The sequence below is a fragment of the Ambystoma mexicanum genome, chromosome 10, assembly GCF_040938575.1.
Source record: "Ambystoma mexicanum isolate Mex_15411 chromosome 10, UKY_AmexF1_1, whole genome shotgun sequence".
In the NCBI taxonomy this organism is placed as follows: Eukaryota; Metazoa; Chordata; class Amphibia; order Caudata; family Ambystomatidae; genus Ambystoma; species Ambystoma mexicanum.
Window position 1 is genome coordinate 1,399,699,670 of NC_090932.1, and position 21,647 is coordinate 1,399,721,316.

At 46.1% G+C, this 21,647-nt stretch overlaps 1 protein-coding gene across 3 annotated transcripts in view; it reads right to left on the reverse strand.

The window, feature by feature from the left end:
- The window catches only part of UBE3B (ubiquitin protein ligase E3B), a 2,019,282-nt gene that overhangs the window by 1,364,587 nt on the left and 633,048 nt on the right, over positions 1–21,647 (reverse strand). For all 3 annotated transcript variants that reach the window (XM_069619417.1, XM_069619418.1, XM_069619419.1), the window contains exon 11: positions 4,473–4,593. In XM_069619417.1, the coding sequence (XP_069475518.1) occupies positions 4,473–4,593 (121 nt within the window). The remainder of the gene's footprint in view (positions 1–4,472; positions 4,594–21,647) is intronic.

Below are 21,647 nucleotides of genomic sequence, written 5' to 3' on the forward strand. Positions count from 1 at the left end.
CTGCTGCCGCGGAATCTACACGACGCCGAGACGTTCCCTGCTTGTATCTGAACCTGCCAGCACTGAAACTGACGTGGAGAAGCCTGGGTCTGCCTGCATCGGGGACCGGTGAGTAGCAACGCTAGGAACCGGTCGCCCTCCTGCAGTAGCCTGTAGCTTTTTCTCGCTGTGTAAAACAGCACGCCTTTTTTGCACTTGCGCTCTGCTTCTGCCCACAAGTGGAGGCCCCGCTTGAGTAGCGGAGATCTGTTCGTCCTCATTTGTTCAGCGCTCTGAACTGCCCGATTTCCTTGAAGAGACTCCCCTTGGCCCGTTGGCACCAGCGTGTGCAGGTACTTTTGAGCACAAGGCTCCACTCTTCGTAGGGCTCGGACTTCCCTCTAGTTAGGTGTCCTCTGAAGACGAACTGGGTCTAACGATTACTTGCACTGCCTGTTTTCCTCCCCATCTAGGTGGTCTGCATATTTCGTGCTTCAAACTCTTTGAACCCTTCGGTAATTGTATATATATTGTATTTGATTGTGATGTGTTGGTTTACTTGAGTTTACCGTGATTCTTTACTACGGTCAATGTTACAGAGGTCTTGTAATAAATGTGTCTATATTTTTAATATAACACCTGCCTGGAGTAATTTGTAAGTGTCCTTGCTTTGTGTGCTCATTGCGGGCTTTCAGTCACCCTCACCCCTCTTGAGACCTAGTCTTGACCGCCGCCATCGCTACCCTGATTGGTCTGGCTTGTCCAGAGGTTATCCTGTTCCAAGAAACTAGGCTGGCCTTCTGAACCTCTGCCCCTCCAGGACAGAGTTCAGAAATCCATCGTAACAGCCTCCTCGGGAGTGTCGAAGAAATTGGACATTCCGGCATGCGGCAGGCAGAGCCTCGCATGGAACAGCATGGCGTATGCGATTGACTGCGCTCCAAGTGCCTTCTTAGCATGCTCAATGGTGTGTCTGGCTGCCTGTACCCCAGTAGAGAAATCCAGGTAAATGTGGATTCGGGCAGAGTCGTAGGTTAGGATGCCTTTCTCACGGGATAAGCAGAGGATCTGGTCTCTGTCACGATAATTGAGGAGACGAGCTATGACCGTGCGTTGTGGGGTGCCAGGCTTAGGAGGGGGAGCCAGTGATCTGTGTGCACTTTCGACAAGGAACTGTTGAGAGAACTGTGCCCCCCGGTAACATTGTGCAGATTGCATCTTCCAAAAAAAACTCCATCGTAGTGTTCAGGGCTTTCTCCGGCAACCCCACCACCTGAATATTATTATGGCGTGACCTGGGTTCCAGATCCTAACACTTGGATTGGACTGACTAAAGGAGTTCTTAATGATCTCAATGTCTTTGCCATGTGCCACTGAGGTGTCCTCCAGCGTGCTCACTCTTGTCTCTGCCTCGGTTACTCTGTGGTTGACTACGTGGAGGTCCGCTCGGATGGAGATGTTGCTCCCAATGTCATCTACTCTGCTGTTGACCGCCGCAAAACCAGCCTGCAGTGCCACCATGTAAGGATCTGTGTTGTCTCTTGCTTGTGGCTGGTCGGGTGGCGAAGGTAAATGCCGGCAGCCGGCCTCGGTCTCTCCTGTATTTGTGCTTGTGAAGGCATTCATGGGACCTTTTTTGTGACCCTTGGCCCCTCGTGTCATGCCGTCCCTCCGCTGGGCTAGCTTGCTGTTTGGATGCAAGATGGTTGGGCCCACTCTGTATTGCGCCCCAGCTACCTTACCCCCAGTCAGTGTGGTCAGTTCCCAGTTGGAGACTCAATTTACGTATGCTTTGCACCTGTGGATGTCAGGCAGATGCCGGGGTGCAATTGCCTCTCTGTTTTATGATGCCTTTGAATAGAGCCTCCGTATAGAGCCTCCAGCGGTCCAGTAATGCTTTCCCTGCGAGTCTTGGGGGGGGGCGTGGTAGATACTGCAGAGTGTTCTTAGACTGCCAAACAGCAACCCCCAGTGTTATTTTGGCCTCCCTGATGGGTGTGGCGGGGGCGGGAGCCCCACCCTTTCTGAGGTCTAGCACAGATAACCAGTGTTTAGTGGGAAGAGGGGCACCTCTGAGACCCCTCCCTAGTGGGCAGCACAGCCTGCGGGGCCCGGGAACTTAAAGCGCAGCTCACACTTACTTTATAATTTCCACTGCTATCCAAATGCAGTCTTATGCTGCATTACTCAGGATATGTTGCCTGGATGGACGGCCCTGCAGCACCTGCCCTCAGAGCCGACACTTCTGCTCTGCAGGCGGTAGTTGGTGTCAGTTTGCTGGGGTCATGTGATGGTGCCCGCTCCTGCGGATCCATCCGCCCACAGCAGTCAGGGTGTATATCCCTTGCGGGGACTCCAACGCCTCAGACCCGCCTCCTCATCTCTTGGCCAGCACCCCTCTTGCTCTGTTGAGCCTTTTCCCGTTATCCCCCTCTGGGCCGGGTTGTTTTAATTCTTTGTATGTTGTCCGTCACTCGGGGCCGGGCGTGGAGCCGCACCAGCGTGTCTCAGCCTGCCGCACTGCACGGGCGGTCTTCCCTCGCGGACCCTATCGCTGTGGGTTTTGGGAGGTGTTCCGATAGACCAAGCACACTCTGGTGAGCGCTTCCACGGGGCTCCTCCTCCCCACTCGGATTTACTGTTGCTGCTGCAGCAGTTCCAATCCTCGAGGATAGCAGTACGGCGCTGCCTCCGGGGACGTTGGGCTCCCCCGGTCGGGCCGCGCAGGGCTGGATTGGCACTAAACACTGACACGAACCGAACAGCAGCCGCCGTGCTGCGTTTTTGTTCGGGATTCAAGCTATCGGTTCTGTGTGTGTTCCGATGTCCAAATCTGGTAGGAACAGCCTCTAGAGTTGCTCCAAACCGCAGGATATTCCAGGAAGGATGTTAGTTTTAGTATTAGCAGAGCTCCTCACCTACGTGGCCATTTTCCACGGCGCACAACAGCGCCCCTCTATTTTCCCCATTTTGATAGATCTCGTGACACCCCTCACCAGTGGACTGGGGAAAAATCTCCCTAACACACATTCATTTAAAAAAAAAAATATTTGTATTGGTTTGTAAACAACAGTATAACATACAGACGTCAATAAGTTATCCATAACATTGTACATCAATAGCGTCTGTTTACCTAACCTCCCCAACTCGCCCCAGCCTTTCCCACCTACCATGCTATATCAACTTCCACCGTCTGCCACAAACCCTACACTGGTATAACTTTTCACTTTACAGGGGGAACGCCCCCCTCACGGGCTGCACCATGCACTGTTACTAACAATTCTTGCACCAGTTGCTTCCAGGAATCTAGCGGTACACGTTGTTCATCTTGGCTCCTACGTGCCGCTTCTTGCCATACATTGATTTCCACTTTCAACCATTTCTGGAGCTCAATCCACCATAGGTTCATCTCCGGTCCGCCAGTATGTATGCTAAGTCTTTTAGTTTACTAACGTGTCTCACCTGTTTCAGACCTGCAAAAATACCCAAAATGCAAGCTGCTGGGGAATCAAATCTAATATTATACCCATCACGGTCAGGGCCAGAGCTATCTCTTCCCAAAAATAGTCAATTCTATGTACACGGCCAAAACATGTGTAATAAATCTGCTTCAATCGTTCTGCATTTTGGACAAACCTGCTCCATCGCTCTGCTAAATTTGGCAAATTTTTTGGCGTCAGATATGCCCTATGCGTGACATGTAACTGGATCAACTGGAGCTTAGCGTTCCTAGAGACCTTTTTATGGTTTGTTAAAACTCTGCTCCAGAATGTATCCGTCAGTTGCTCCTGTAGGTCTGCTTGCCAACCATGACTGGTCTGCGCCATCGTATCGTCTGACCGTGACATTAACAGCTCGTATAGAAGTGACACCTAGTGTCCCCCTTCTGAAATGTCATAAAGTGTTTCTATGATCTCATCCGCCTTCCCTAACACACATTCATCATTGTGTAGAATTCACTTTCAGTTCATATTATTTTGCACTGCAACAAAGCATGGCTTGAATTTGTTCAAACCATTTATTTTGCATCTAAATAAATACATTTGCGTCAAAGTTGCTCTTAATTGTGGGTCTAGGTTTACTCGCCACAGGTGCCAATGACATCTACGCTTATGTCCCTTACAACAGTGGGCTCATTTTGGAAAACATTGTATTACAAAAATATATATTCTCAAATGCATCTCGTTGTGTAATCAGCGGTTTACAGAAACTCTAAAACTAAATCGGACTACTGAGAGCTAAACTGTTGGGCACAATGAATATGCCGCAGTTAGAAAATATGTGTGCTCTTTTAACTGGAAAGAAGCAATAGTGTTTTCCACCTTGGACCATATAGTTTGGCAATGACCAACTTTGAAGTTTCACAATTGCAATGGCATTGCTCGATAAATGAACATTGACAACAGTTAGTCATCGTGAAATGAGTATTTCATCCCCTACTTCAAACAACACATTACAATGCTCAGGTCACAATATAAGGTGAACATACTTACCTAACAAGCATAGAGTATGGCTGCCTTCTAAACATGAACACACATCTCTGCATTGCTCTTCATGACTCATAAATATGATGAATTTGCGAAGAAGATCGTGGGATTCTATTACAGACAAGCGCTGAAAGACAACAACAAATGTGACAGATGTTTACCAGCAGCGAACATTTTTAAGACAAAATAAGTGAAGAGATGTGTCTTTTGTCCTTTAATAAAATACATGTAACATTCAGAGAATGAGGCACAATCCATACGTACCAACCCATCAGTAGGGAGAAAAGTTTTGCAGCTTTCTAATCTTTTTCTATTGGACCCCAGCATATATCCAAACTATTGTATGACCCTGGAATGATTTATGGGAGTGGGGCCTTTTCCCTAGCTTAAATCGTTTTGTTTTGGTGCACTGTTCAGTCCTTAAGGATATCATTACACAGGGACCTTGACCCCCGTTTACGTCTATGGTAAAGAACTACTACATGTATTAGGATAGAGCTACAGGGAAACCTTTTCTCCCCATGCTTTTGAACCTTTTTGACATTTTGTGTACACCTAGTAGCGCTCAAACAGGCTGGCGGCAGTGCTACCTTTATTTTTACCGTTGTAGGTACTTTCTTGTGCAACTTTTCTTTTTTATAGCATGGCACTATATTGGGCACTAGAGGACTCAACATGGCTAGCCATGTGGTTGGAAGCCCCATCTTTGTGCGGTATTGCCCTTTTGGTAATCTTCCTCCTGAGCAGAAGAATATGGCCATACATGGGCAACTTCTTTGCCGGCCCTGACAGAGCCCGGGAAGTAGCCTCTTCATGTGAATAGAAATGGTATGGACTCTATGAGACTGCATACGGGCCAAATCCACACTGCAAACCTTGAGTGAGTCATGGCTGTACCATATATGGCTTTCCCGTGATTGTACAGCCACTGTGAAGTATGAATATAGCAGGGTCACCGATAGGTAGGCTGGGATTCCTCCATATGACGATTTCACATAGTAGGAGAGGCTCTGGATCCATTGTGCAGTTGACCACTGGAAGCATGGATCCGAAGATTAACTTTGGAGGACTGCTGCTGAGACCACCATTAGCCACGCCATCCACTGTGTTAATGAGATTTATCCACAGCCCGCTAATGAGTGATGTAAAATGAACCTAAAGGCAATACAGGATTTCCCAACCAAAACCTAGACCAAACTCCCTCAGGGTTTCAATGATGGTACAGGAAGACTACACTGAAGGGAAGAGATAGGCTGGCAATGAAGTCCAGTTTGTCCCAACAGTTACCCCCAAAGAATAAACCACAATGGTATACTGAAAATATGCACTTGATCATAAAATGACACACATTATTTATAAGGCCAATAAGTCATTTTGAACTGAACATAACATCTAGCAAGACGCAAGGTATGTATAAAAATAGTAATGACAGACTGACCCTACTCACTTCTAAGCTAAATGTACATGGTAACCACAATACACAGAAGGTTAAAGGGTGAGGAGAAAAGCGAACCCAACACAATAAAAACACATGTATAAAGTAATGATCACAATGCAACAATGCAAGCACAGAAATAGTCCCCAAACCCCTCACAAGCTCTAGTATAGAATACAGATAGCTCATAGGTAGACCATATACTTCTAGGATGCCTAGAGGGAGAGAACGGGTTAACAAATAACAACCAGGACCATAGGGCCACCAAATGTAATAGTAAAGTAAGGCTTACAGTATCGGACGTACTGGTCTCATAACACTCCAAGAAATTAGAAGTAAAAAAATAACCAGCAGTTATACAAAGTTACACAATAGCTTTGAAAAAACAGGAATGTGTGGCTATGTGCCTGCCGGGTCCTCCGCTCTGCAGCTGACAGCCCAGCAGAGCAAGCAGTGTCGCAGGAGACCTGATGCACTACCCAGGCCGAAGACGCAGTGAAGGAATTGTGTGCCAGGCTTAGACTGCGTGGCGCGGAATGACTAAAGTGCGGACTCTAGCTTTGGGGGAGTGTGGTTGGCCTTGCTGCCAGGAACTTATGTGCACCCAGCAGCAACTGCAAAGAATAGACTACTGTGGAGCCCACCATTACAGACCCAGGAAGGTGCTGGCATTGTTGAGGGCTTGCGGCACCCTTCCTCTGCCCATTTTAAATTACATGAGGAGGTGTTTTGGAAGTGATTAGAGGGTAACAAGCACAGTTCCTGTCTGCCTACTAATCTGCACCTATAAGAAGCCCAACAAGGAGTGACTGGCTGTCTTGTAACAACGTCTTGGGGTTCTGAGAGACAAGCCTCTGAGTAATGCGGTCACTGTTGAGGGTGGCCTGCACCTCCTTTAAACGTGGCACCCCCCTTTATGTGCACTACATTGGCCAGCAGCTGCAGCGCTTGTGGGCGGTGACCTGCAGTTGAAGCACAGTGTGAACCATGGAAGGAGGGGGGGTTTATAGGGGGTGCGGTGTTGGGCCGCAACAAGGTGGGCGGTGCACAGTACGTGTGGCTCTTGTGTGGTCCCCTCCCAGATACCAACTCCTGCCTGCAGCATTGCCAAAACTCCCAAGCCAGGAAAGCAAGGCGACATCTCCACAATGCTGGAGCCAGCCAACAAGAAAGGATGCAGTGAGGTGGTGACAGCCCAGGTCCACTGGGCGGATCCACTTCCGGCCCTGCTCATGGAGATGTCCGCCAAGACAGACTTTCAAGAACTGCTGGAGGAAATTAGAAAGGGAATTCGCAAAAGTACAAAGGAACTCTGTCACAAGATTTTGGCACTAGATAAAAGGGTCTCAGGGACGGAGCAGAGAGTCTCGGAGTGGAGGATATGCTGTGTGAGCAGTCATATGAGGTGGGGGAATGCTCCAATAGAGGCTCTTGAGTGAAGCCTTGGATGATAGACAGGAAGACTGGGAAAATCGTTCAGGAAGACTGGGAAAATCGTTCTCGCAGGAACAGCATCCAAATCCGTGGTATCTTTTCGGCTGTGCGGGATGATGAACTTCCAGACTTTGTGGCGGGCCTCTTTAGTTTCATTTTGGACCTTCCTGACCATTTAGCCATTGAATTGGACAGGACTCATCGAATGAGGGCCCGGACTTCCAAGCATCAGTACAGGCCTCGGGGCAGGTTATTCAGAATACACTTATTCAAGTTGAAGAAACGCATAATGACTGCTGCTAGGTCATCTCCGACGATCACCGTCCGTAATATGTGCCTACCATGACTTTGCGAAGCAGAGAGCCCTGCGACCATTGACTGAATGGCTGCAGAATAAGGAGGTGAACTACAGGTGGGGGGGACTGAAGAGGGAAAATGGGACGGTGCCTTCCCCCGACCCCCATACAAACTATGGCCAATGACGTCACGGCCCAAGCACCTGCAGCGGGATGAGTTCCACCCTCTGTCTGCCGCCCCGGACGTCAAGATCCACTGTGGCCACGCCCCACCTCCACAAGCCAGCCGCACCCCATCTAGAGCACGAGGTGGGAAACCAGGCAGAGCCGAGGCCGACCATATTGACCAGCTCGACTAAATGTCACAAACCAGTACCGGCATCATTAGAGATGATATGTCGACATAGGTGCCGCGGACAGAAACACGCATGCTGCCAGGCACCTGGACCAGTCACACACCAACCCACATGAAGAACACGCTCAGTGCTATGACTTAGAGGACCGTGCACACTCACAGACATGCATAGTTTTTTCACATAGGTTAACTACCGCATCACAGAAACGCAAGACGCTAGAAGAGCTCGTGTACATGCTTGCAGACGGTTCATAATACTAAAACCCTGAAGATAAGACCCCGTGGATGGACTGATGCATAAGGAACCAATCCGCACCCTCGCGTTATGGACTTTATACCGCCACATATAACCAACCCAAAGGTAGGCCGCAAACCAGAGGCCCCAGAGCCGAAGCAGCTCAGACGGAGCTACAAGGTGCTGGTCATGCAGCACAACCCTGAACGGAGCCCCACAGCCAAGGTGGCAAAGTTGCAATCAACATGCCGTGCTCTCGACGCCAAGGTTACACCTGCCACTGCTAAAGACTCCGTGGAGCAGAAATACAAATCAAATCCCCGTAATTCTGCCTCAGACACAGTCTCTCAACACGTGACCAGTTCGACCTCATACGATGCCAAGCTCCAAGGACTAAAGCTCTGGGGTCTCATGTCTGGGACCCAGCCTGCAACGAAGATGTAACAAGTTAGACGCCGGCAGCGATGAGAAAGGAGTGCTCTAACAGCAAGTAGCAAGACCCGTCCATTATCCTCCTCTGACATATAGTCACACATTGTTGCCAGCACCAGGTACATCGCGAGCTGGGAACAATAATGGTCCCAGGCTTGGGGGCTCGCAGATGGCCCAATCAGGACACGAGGGGCTAACCACTGACGGTACCACAACACAACCAATCACTAACTCTCTTCATGTAACTGTTTTCATGTAGCAATTCCTAGGGACGACCCAAGCATACCACCTGACCTCTTCTCAATCAATAACCTTTCCTTCTACACTGTCCTATACTGACCCTACCACTCGGGGAACCAACCTGGGCTAGAGGTAGGTCTGGGGATGAGTTTTCACAGATGATGCACATTGTGGCATCATGCATCTACAAAAAGGGCCTGCAATCCCATTTTGAATGAGAAGTTCCTGGGTACCTGTTAGGGAGAATTCTCATATATGTTTAATTTCCCTTACATACTGAGTCCCCCAGCAGCTTTGCTGGATTTCTAGGATTAATTTTTTTCCCCTGGTAAGAGTGTGAGCCTTTTCCCCCACTCTTACATGTGTTTTGCTATGTGTATTTCTACTTTCTGTGTGATCTGAGGCACTGGAGCCTCACCTACTCCAGGTGCATCACCCTTTGTGTGTGTTACACAGCACCTTCAGTGCAGTGACACAGGGTTGTCTTTGAGACTTCCCCCTGACTCCATTTCTGGGGCTGACTACTGTCCCCCAGAAACAGGTAAAGTTGCCATTAACTTTACCTTAGTCACTTTAAACCACAGACCCAGGACACCCCATCTTACATGGAGTATTGGAAAGGGTTAACTCTTATCCCTTTTTTTAAGTGCCTCTTGGAGCCTTGATTCGCTCCCTTAACATTAAGACTTGACTGTTGGCAGTGGTATCTACCCAAACTTTTCTACCGAGATTATCTTAAATAAACGTGGTAGTGTTTTAGGCTACTACATTAGCCTCGAACATAAACCCGCTTGACCAAATACATTTTATTTTGGTTCCGGCTGGGTTTAGTCGCCATTTCTTTTTGTTAAAGTATTTCTCGTGTTTTTCTCTGCGCGCCAAACCGGGGATGACTCCTTTGTTCGCTGTCTTTTCGTGGGGTTCTGCACAGAAGCCCTCCTTAAGGCGCCTCATAGTCTAGGTAGGCAGGATGTGAGAGAGGGATCTTCGGACCCCTGCCATGGGTTCCCTTGGTAACCCAAGTCGCACTCTTGTCCGATTGGCTAAGGGGACTGGCCTTGCCAGGCCAGCAACCCTGCTGTTTGATTGACAGCCAGACTGTATGAATGGGGGGAAACTGCATAAAAAGCAGGTCTCTGGGACTGGAAGAACAGAGTCACCACTGGAACGAAAGAACCAACGAGGAACTGGAAGAAGAGGACCCCTACAATGACTGAACGACCCTGTGAAGCCCTGCAGCAGGTCAGAATCTCCAAATCCGACAACAGATCCTCCAGGAAACTTCTTTCCTTGAGCTGGTGGGACCAACCAGTTTGCCCAAACTACAAGCCAGGACCCCTCCTCTGCTCGAATTCGCTGTACAGAGCTACAGTGGGCAGGATAGCCAGAAAGGTCGGACTCTGCTTAGGTTCTAAGGAGCGTACCTTTTATTCGTTGTTTGGCGCTGCTGCTGGTTTCTTCCCTGGGTAGTGCAGGACCCTCCAGTCTTCCTACTTCTCATCAGTCCGACAGTCGGTTCAGGAACCGTGAGCCTGCAGGAACTACCAGGAACGTCTGCCTCAGCTACAACCCCCTCTCTGTTTTAAGGTACTGTGCAAATCCGGTTGTGCGTTTCGCTCAGCCGTGGTGAAAGTGTTTGAAATCTTTCTCCAATCCGAGGGCTTGTCCTTCTCTTCTCTTTGAACTAACTTTTCTATCAACCAACCTCGTCCAAAATCTGTGGTACAAACTTTACCGCAAACTACCCTAAACTGTGTGATCTTGAGCAAAAGACTTTTGACCCATTGACTTTGGCCCTAAGCCTTTTCTACCTGATTATATTATTGTAGTTCCTCTTGCTCAATTGCCCCGAGTACTTACCTGTTGGCGTGGTTCAATTTTTATTAAACTTTGTCTTCCCCTCCCTTTTAAATTGCTGGAGTGCCATTTTGCTCCCATTTCAATTTGTGAGTTTAACTTGTCTGGAACTTATTGGGAGTTGTGTGGTATATTAAGAGTGTGAATTTTAAACTGCTAAGAATAGTGAAATGTTATACAACTGAAGAGTAAAATAAATGTATATTCTTTTACTTGAAAATCTCGAGTCAGTGTTTGTTTGAATCATAGTAATTGCTGTCCTTTGTGTAACTATTTGATACTGCTCAATTACTCTTGAGATAAGTCTGGCTGCTCAGCCACTGCTACCACTAACTTTGTAGTACAGGCTTATACCAAAGGTGAATTTGTACTGTCACTGTAGTCTTATTTGTGTGTGGTGTTCCCAAAGGGTACTGCATATAATTCTGCCTAACAATGGTGCAGTAATGAAGGCAGTACTAACACAAAAAACAAGCATGGGACACAAACCAATTGCATTCTACAGCGGACACTTAGACCCAGTGATGATGCGACACTTCCCGTGCGAACAACACTTTCGCAGTAGAAAAATCATCTTCAATTACTATGGGTTGCTCCACCACACTACACGTAGAACACGCCCTCTTTGCGATCCAAAAACCACACTGACTACCCAGAGTGCAACAGTGTATGAAATTATTTTGTCAAGACCTGAGTTGAAAATAGTAAGGTGCAGCAATGTTAATCCAGCACAGTTCATAGCAGAGGAAGTGGCTGAAGGTGAATACGCACACTATTGTACATATGCAATTGAATACTACTCATCCACCCGGAAGGTAGAAGAAAATGCCCTAGAGGGGGGCGAGTTACTGTACATTGATGGGTCATCAACAATTGATCAAAGTGATGGCATAAGGAGGACAGGAGCAGCTGTAGTGCGATTAAGGGAGGATTGGACTTATGTACCGGTGAAATGTGTTAAACTACCCCAACAATATTCAGCACAAGCAGCAGAAGTGGTAGCTCTAATTTTGGCTTTAGAAGAAAGCAACAGCAAACAAGTAACCATATACTCTGACAGTGCCTACGTCACTTCTACGGTACACTCTGGACTAATAACATGGCTCAGAAGGGGATTTAGGAGAGTAGATGGTACCCCAGTGCAACATGCTCTCCTTCTGGGAGAACTAACAGAAGTAATAACATACCCACACGAGTTGGCACTGGTGAAGTATCAAGCACAAACGAATGGGGAAGACCCAATATCCAGAGGTAATGAAACAGCAGACTCACATGCAAAATACGCTGCATACTTTGGCGAAATGTGGGACCTACAAGAAAAACAAAAAGATAACGGGAGGGCAAAACAAATGATAATGAAAGAGAATACACACGCATCCCAGAGACACAGATTATGGAACTGCAGGTGCCAGCTCCAATGGCAGGAAAGGAACTGTGGCTAAAAGGTGGATGCACTATGTCCCCCAGAGACGCGCTATGGAGACAGAACAACACAGGGAAAGTTGTGATGCCCATGGCCCTACTGAAAACAGCGCTGGCCCAACTGCACCATCCCACTCATACAGGAAAGGAAGTAATTGGAGCACGAATAAAAGAATCATGGTACTGTCGCAAACTAAACTCACACGTCGCAAACTTCATCAGCAACTGTCTCACTTGCCAACAATTTACGGCCGGTCACACGCTGCAAGTCATCAAGGGTACAATACCACAGCCTGGAGGACCCTTCCTGCACCTACACATTGACTACGTCGACATGATCAACATATGTCAAGGATACCGATACATGATTGTAGTAGTGTGCCCCTTTTCGAGGTAGATTGAGGCTGGCCCATGCTCCTGTGCAGATGCACTTAGGTAAGAGACGTCTTCCCAAGGTGGGGGTTTTGCGAAGTATTGAGATCAGATAACGGGCCCCATTTGCGAATGAATTATTTCAGCACATAACTGCCCTGCTCGGGATCAAACACAAGTTTGCCTGTGCGTACCTGCCACAAGCCAACAGCGTCTGTGAACGCCTCAACGGCCTCTTGAAAGAAGCAATAGCCAAGACACAGCAAGCAACCAAAAATAATTGGCTCTATTGTCTTCCTCTGGCTCTGTTTGAGTTGAGAAACAAACCTGGTTCGGACCACCACCTCACACCCCACAAGGTGGTGACTGGACGCCAAATGCAACTCCCACTCACCCCACCCGCGAGAGCAATGTGTGCCTGTGAAGGAACAAATACTGTTTTTGGAGAAGAAATGTATGAGTATGTCTCTTCCTGGTTACTAGTGCTTCCTTTATCTCTCAACAGATTCAACGGACACAGGGCGGGTCAGAGAACAATCAACAGCAATCAACCAACAACGAGGAGCAGAGTGGACAGTGGGTAGTGAAAGAAGGAGACACAGTTCTCCTTAGAAACTATCAAAGAAAGTGGACTTCCCCCAGATTTACGGCGCCCCATACTGTTGAAAAAGTGGCCCCCAGGGCCATTAAGTTGGTTGACAAAGACGTTTGGACACATATCCATGACATCAAGCCCTACAAAGCACAGACCGCGCCCCACCACTGCAGCGACAGGTCCAAAACTTCGGTGACAGCAACAACAGACGATGAAACAGTCACACCAAAGGTGCCAGACACACCCAAGGACATAAACAAACAGCAGCCCGCAGCACACTCTATGCTACGGAGATCTCAGATTCAAAAACTGTCCCCACTACACTAATTAACGAGTTAAATGTGAATGGCACAAAATTAAAAGGAAATGCAATAAACTGATACAGTACAGATGCCGACCAGATACTGGCGAACGCGCACAACACTGTGTAAACAGGTACATGTTCTCTTCTCTTTTTGACTCGCACATGCAGGCATAGCGCATTGTAATTACTGTATGAAAATATATGATACAAAACAGTCACCACTGCCCAGGCTTAAATGTTACCTACAGACGACTACCCAGAATCATTGTCACACCAATTTGTATATATAATTAAAAGGCCAAGGTACTTAAAGCCCAGACGGCTACGTGTTTACTACAACGCGTTTCTACTACTAATATTACGCTCATATGCACACCTCCACGTGGCCTTACCTGCTCTGAGAGACAGGACGTAAGGAAAGCGTGGGAGGAGCTTTTCGCCTGGGAATTGAATGATCACTTGATACGCAGGGCTTGAATAATAAATACTAATGGTAATAACGTAGAATTTTAGACATTTTTAGGTGGGCACCTATGCCATCTAAAGTAAAATAGCTGCAGGACGGCAGCACAGGTAAGGTAAACATGCCAGTGGTTATAGCAACTGTAATAAAAATGTTGGGGATATTTTTGACCACTGGTCTGATAACTGCCACGGTCTGGAAGGCCTACTATGCTTTACATGTGACTGCAAAATCCGATACTAACCCTTCCCCTACCCCAGCTGCCAAGAGCACTGTGTCAGGTGGTGTGAGTAGCACGGGACTAAAAGTAAAAAGAGGTAAATGTAGTGTTTCCATCGATGTACATGGGGTGGACACATACCTTACAGAATCCGCACACGTCTCTAACAACATGTGGTATAAACACACGTTCAAAATTGGTAAGGACAACTGCTACATGTGCTCATTGATCCCATATGCCATGAGCACATCCAGAACATTTGTGGCAACTGAAGTGCCAGCGACCACAGCATAATGTCTCTTATATTTAGCGTTGTTTCAAACATGAGCACGATTCCAAGGAAAAACAGCAACACTAAAATTGAAATCAAGGTCAACGTACCCATAGGAAGACAACTTCATCAAAACACTACCGATGTTGGACAACTATTGGCAGCTGACCGAAGGGCTACAATACGTAACTGACGGACCCGACAAATGTGAAACGAAAGAAGTAACACTGAACTACCTGCCATGTAAATGGAGAGCAAGAGAGATTGGAGGTGAACCTGGATGGTGGGAAAGACCGCTAATACTGATCTATGGCAAGGTATATACAAAGAATGGATGGGCGGATGGAGTTGTGGGAAGCAAGATACTGACGTTGGCAAAATCCCCATTAATGACAGTACAAGAACAAAACGACAAATGCTACAAGGAGTAGGCAAAGAGTGTGGCACTACTAACATGGTTGGACAAAGAGGAACCCATAACGATAATTCCTATTGCATCCCCCACGCTATGTTAGTACAGAAAAAATAGTACTGCTACTGGTGAAGGCTCATCCTGATTCTGTCATTGAGTAAAGCAAGACATATTTGTTATATCAGGGATCCTTTGCCAATTTTACTAATGGAGTGTATCCCCAAGTAAATGACCCATAGAGTGTGTCCAGGAAGAAAACCCACAAGGGGCTGTGGATATAAGTAGATTGTATTGAAGCAAACACTTACATATATATTATTGTGTGTGTAATTGTCCTTTTTTGACCAGGAATCCACAGTGGAACTTGGGGTGCGTTTGGTTTGGTTCATGTGGCCTAGCCCATTCTCTTGGTCTCCTCCCTTATTATTTTAGGGCTGCCTTTATATTGTGTGCACTTTGCACTTTATTTATTGGCTTACTTTGACACTTTTTTGTCGGCTCATCCCGCATTTCTTTCTTGGCTCCAGTGTGGGTAGATTTCCGCCCCCCCCATTACAATATGGCTGCCATTGAATTCATGCCTCCATACACCCTTCGTTCCATTGACACAGTGAAAGGACTACATGTTTTTATAACTATGCTTTGGTCCTTTTTTCCTTTACGTGACCAAGCGCTCAGTTGAGCGTGAAACGCATTGTCTGCAGGTCGTGCCTACGGGCGTCCTGCCTCGTTTCTGCTGCTTTCCCAGGCATGTTTTTACACACTTCTGTGTTCGTTTCATTAAACTTTCTTATGACCTTCCTCGTGTGAGTTGCGCCTTTTTTGTTTGGATTTTGCCATCTGATCCGCGGGGAGTGCGGTCTTCCCGCTCTCTTCTCTTTTGAATATTATATATATATATATGTAGAAAAAAGGACTGGAAACCAATCCGGGTTACATCGGCACTCCGGCTGTGATGAAAGCGAAAGGCTGGATGTCTTCAATAAATCCACACACAGACTTGTATTCCGTGCAGTCAAAGTGTCCTTTATTGTTTAAGATACATGGACAAAGGAGGCAGCAACGGTCTTAGGTGCAAGAAAGGAACGACGCGTTTCACCCTACTCGGGCTTCGTCTGGTAAGTGACATAGAGAGAGGACTGTGGTATTATATAGACAAGTATATGAGTCCTTTTTCAATGTTTTGCACTAAAATAAGGTAACAAGTGGTAGACAAAAATGCAGCCATGTTGGAACCTAAATAACAACACATCGCAGTGCATTTATAAGAGACACGGCATTTTCATAAACAGTGTAGCGGTTCGAAACATGTTTGTTTGATCAAACCAAATGTCACAAGTGGGTAAGGGGTGGACAGAAAGCCTGAAATTACTGATATTGAATCACTGATATTAAATCATGTGGTTTCATCTTGGTATTTGCCAATGTCAATAAAATTAGGTAAGACGATCGTACACCGTTTTCTATTGTGCTGGGTTTGTTTAGTTCAGCCCAAGTGGGCCGACACAGTGTCTCAACATGGACTGAAGTGTGCTCTCAAAAATTGTTTTACAACATATATGTTGCAGACATCAAAATTGAGATATGCAGGTGTTTTATAGGTAATAAAGTGCTGCATGCTTTGCAAACATTGAAAAACGGTTGATTGATAAAGTGCTGAGTGCTGAGTGCTATCAATAAAGTGCATAGTATAAAGTGCATATTGCAAAATCGCAAGTGATTGGGAATTAAATCTAGAGGCGGTACTTAACCCTTGCGGGTGCCTCTAATGTGTATTCTATCCCATTCAGATCTCTGTATATCATAAGTATCAAAAATGTTGATATTAATGGGCAGTGTGTTACCCTCGCGGGCGCCCAGATGCTGTGACATCAGGCTGTATATGACCCTTGCGGGTGCCTCACATATCGGTCGATTCTACTGTGCAAAACTATACTTGGAAGAGACATACGATCCATGATATATATTATGAATATTCATAATAAAACATATAGGTGGTCCAATGTGTACACATAGGCAGTGTGTTACCCTTGCGGGCGCCTATATATTGTGACTGTGCCAACCTGTATATTTAGCAAGGTAGTAAAAAGTAATTAATGCAAATGCAAGAATAAATATTGCCTTCTAAAATTGTTGTACGGACATATTGTGAAAAAAGTTTTGAAAAAAGTTTTAAAAAAGAGTTAAGTTGCTTGATGTTATATGTTAAGATTACTCCTTATAATTCAAGTACAAACGATTTAAGGTGCATAGTGCTGGATGTCACATTCATGTGTTGGTGTTTTATGCTTGAAAGTTTTTTTAGTGGATATGGGGCATGATATTTTTAACATTCAAATTATTACCTTCTCCCATACTTCAAACCCATCGGTTACATTTAAAACAATCCTGCGGTTGATGCACATTGTTTTGAGGGAACTTGCAATACATTTGACAACTAAATGATAAATTCACTTTACATATTGATAAAAACAGCACTTGGTAGAGCTAAAGATAAAACATCCTCTCCCTGAACTAAGATGCTAATTTAAAATGATTGGTGATATGAAACAACACACAATCAAAGTGAAAAACTGCTTGCAGGGAAAACCGTGTAGGGATGCATAGGCGTCCAAATTAGACTCAATTTTCTAAAAACCTTATTTCATTGTACATATCCACCAAATAGACAAGATATACACAAAATATGCAAATAATATATATAGAATTTTCAAAAATGCAGAAAAATTGGAAAAATTCGGAAGGGCTCAGGTCTATGAATGATTGAGATTTGAAGTCTTTAAATGTTTAGGATCCCAAAAATGCATATAGTTCTTCGTCACGATTGTGACCTCCTGGATACTTGGTGTTATATATAGACACAAAAAATTCTTTGAAATACAAATAAAAACTAATAGTGTTTTAAACGTGGGCATTTTGAAAAGAATCCAAAATATAACATATAACATAAATAAAGCAAATGGGTGTTTTAAATGTGCAAATAAAGTAACACATATATACAATAATCGACAACTTATGTTCTTTGAAACTACCCAGACTAAAAATACCTGGTGCATACATCAATCAGCCTTGCAACCTTATTTTAAACGTTTTTATAGTATGCCTAGGTAGTTACAGCAGTCTTGGATCTGCCTATTTTGGTGGGCTCTATCAGGAAAGAATAGTCCCAATAGTTATATGCCTGTTTTAGTTGGTTCTACCAGGAAAGAATGCTCCCAATAGCTGAATGCCTCTATCAGGAAAGAATGGTCCCAATAGCTGAATGCCAATGTCGCAGGAGGTAGAGCGGTGAAAACCCCACCTTATGCGTATAAATCACATATGCACTGTTAGTCACTAAACCACAAAAAGTTGGTTCATTAGTCCCCCTTGCTTGAAAAGGACGTTTCAGCGGCAATAGCATCCATCGTGTTGTCAAATCAAAGGGACGTGGTAGCCGCCTTCTTCAGGGCGATTGAGCGGCCCCTATAGTAGAAAGACCAAGAGAGAAAGAAAAAGGAATAAATCAGTTATCCTCTTGGTGGAGTTGTGTTTCCTTGCTGGACCTTTCTGGGTGAATTAGTAAAGAAGGAGTAATTCAAACGTTAAGAGAAATAATGAAATGTTGGACATTAATTCAAAAATAGTTTCTATCTCTAGTGATCTGTGGTGGGCGTATTCAATAAATGTCTCACCACAGAAACCTTGTAGGAACACTCTTGATCGTGCAGGCTCCCCAGGCTGGACTTTCCAGGTTACAGGACTGTTTGCTACTTTTCAAACGGGGACAATATCGTTCACTTAATCTGAGGTGCGCAAATCTCGCTCCGGGAGTAGGTGGGAAGACTCTGTGGGCAAACAAAGAATAACAGTTGTAAAAGTGTGGCTGAATCTCTGTGTCCAAGTTCGTACTTCACGGAGAGCCAATGCCTTGTGCCAATTGCCTGAAAGGACTCCAGAAAATGCACCATGGGACCACTGGCAAGTGGGCCAGTTATAGGCTGATATTTGTCCATTATAAATTCGGATAAAGTATTGTCTGTAAGGAGAATACCTGAAAGCTGGAGATCTGTTGAATAAATCCTGTGTGCTCCTTTGTGATTAAAAGTCAAAAACGGGACTCGACTCATGTTCGTGTTCTAGCGTAAACACCACGCCATGTGTATCTAGTAAGAGGGATATAATAATAAAAAAATGCCATGTGAAAGTACCATATGGCAAATCATAATTCTCCGTACATAAAAACTCCAATGGGGAGTCGTGATCATGAGGATAATAGATCGGGAGTAATGCTTTCTTTGGGCGAGGTCATTTGTGCACTTGTGCTCTTATTTACCTATGGTCTGTGTTAGGGAGAATTCTCTGTTTAGGCTGAATTTCATAACCTAGTGAGTCCCCCAGCAGCTTTGCTGGATTTTGGGGTTTATTTTTTTCTCCTGCCAAAACTCTTTGACCCTCACTCTTGGACATGATTTCAGTGTGTTTCTTTGATTCTAGATGTGTTTAATGGGCTATGGGGTCTTTTACTCCATAGGGATTCATGTGTTTTTGTGATGTGTGTTACACAGCACCCTCAGTGCAGTAACACAGGGGTGTCATAGTGGCCCCCCAGTATAGACTCCATACCCTGGGACTGACTACTGTCTCCCAGGGCATGTAAAGTCACCATTGACTTTACTAGTCTTGAATTCTGAACAGAACCAGTACAAACCATCATATTGTGGACGTACTGGCCGGGGCAATTCGATTGCCCCGGGGTCTGTTAGTCGAGGGGGCACGTCTCCGTCCCCCCTGATCCAGTTTTGGCTGGTGGCAGTGGATACTACTTTTTATATTCAACCGCAAATATTTCTCTATGGGATTTTCCCATTGTTCGAGGCTACTATCTTTATTTATTTAATTACGGTAGCCTCGAACATACCGCCGGTTTATTTAATTAATGTTAATTCTCTGGTTGGTGTTTTTTGCCAAAACTTGGTTCTAAAATGGCGTTTGTGTTCTCTTCTGTGACTCCAACCCAAGTCTCCACAGAAGCCCTCCAAAGTGGTGCCACTCTGTCTGGGGTACTTAGGAGTGGTTGAGGGGGATTTAGGCACCCTGGACTGAGTTGCCTAGGCAACTCAAGTCGCACTCCGTCCTGATTGGTCCAAGTGGTGAGCCGGCCGGCTCACCACTTAGCATGTTTGAGTGACAGCTAGGCTGAGTGAATGGGGGTTTTCTGCATAAAAGCAGGGCTTTGGGGACTGGAACTTCAGAAGTCACCGCAGGACCTAAGAATCCGACGAGGGAGAAGCTGAGCCGACCTGCGACAACGACACCACCGGTGGAGCCCTGCTGGACCGTCTCACCACTTTTCCCAACGACAGAGGAGATCTCCCGCCGGAGAGTCTTCTTCCTTTGACTGGTGGGGATAACCAGTTTCACCGTCTTTTCGCCTTCCCGACGTATCTTGTGGCCGCCTTGCCTGTGCCAAGCACACCGGCAACCGGGATACCACGTTTTACCACGACCGCGAATTAAAGGGTAATACCTTTAACCGGAAAACTCCGCGGCTGGTTTCTTCCCTGGCAGTGCAACGACCTTCATCTTTCCTCCAAGTCGAGATCTTCTCTTCCCCTGGACGACGACGAGACTTGCACCCGCTGCCAGGAACAACTGCCACCGCTGGAGGATCCTTCCCACTTAACGTACCGTGTCCCACCCGGCTTCCCTCGCCACCGACTGTACGGGGTAGATTTAGCCCCCGGCTTTCGAACCTGTGTTAGCCTGGGACACCCTGGCTAAACTTTTCTGAGCCTCTCTAAACTATTTTTGAACTCTCTGCAAGACTTTCTAAGCCTAGTGTAACTGTGTGATCTTGGGCGCATTTGTGCTCTGCTCTCTCTAAGAGTGGGCCCAGCCTATGGACTTTGGCTCACAAGTGACTTTTTCTCTTCTGCCTTGCTAATAGTGTTCCTAAAGCTTAGAGTGGAGTACCTTCCCATATTCTGTCTTTTTCCCTCCCTTCTTCATGAACTTGTTGGAGTGCCATCTATAGTTAAGCACTCACCTCTGTATGAAAATAAGTGGTGTTAACTAAGACTTATCTGATAAGGAACAAGGGTTGTATATATTATAATAGTAACTTTGTTTAGAGTGTTTTACAATAAGAGTGCTGGAGTGTTTCAAACAGTGTGTTTTTAAATAAATGATAATATACTTTGATACCAAAGCTCTGGTCAGTGTTGGCTTGTATTATTGTGTCTAAGTGCCTATTGTGTATACTTTGCATACTGCCTAACTCTTCTTGAGGGAAGTCTGACTGCTCAGCCACAGCTACCAGGTAAATCTGGGTGGTACAGACTGCTACCAAGTGGGTTTACTGCTAACACCTGTAGTCCTAAATCTTTTGCAGTGTTCCCAAAGGGAACTGCACAGGTTTCTGCCTAACAGTCTGACTTCGCCGTGTAAGCATCTCCCTCTTCCGTGTCGCCTGTCACTGATCCTTACTTCCCAAGGAGAAGGCGTACGGCCTGCGTTTGAAGCCTGCTACCTGGAGCCGTGCGTTCGGCGTCTGTGGTGCTTTCAAGCTGCCGCTGCAGTGAGACGAGCCCCGGACGCGGAGGAGGGTGTGTATCCCTCAGCCAATCAGGTTGTTGGGAATTCGAAGTCCCGATTGGCTGCGACGTCTGTTATCCGGAAACAGACGCTGCTGATGGTACAGGTTGCCCAGTGTGCTTACATCGCTCTGGATGTTCTTGCGCTTGCATCAACGGGGGTCTATATAATGTCGTAAAGAGCAAATGTCTGATTTGGTTCATAACAATCGCGCAACTTCCTATTCGAGCAGTGTATATGCACAGGGGCCTGACAGGCCCCT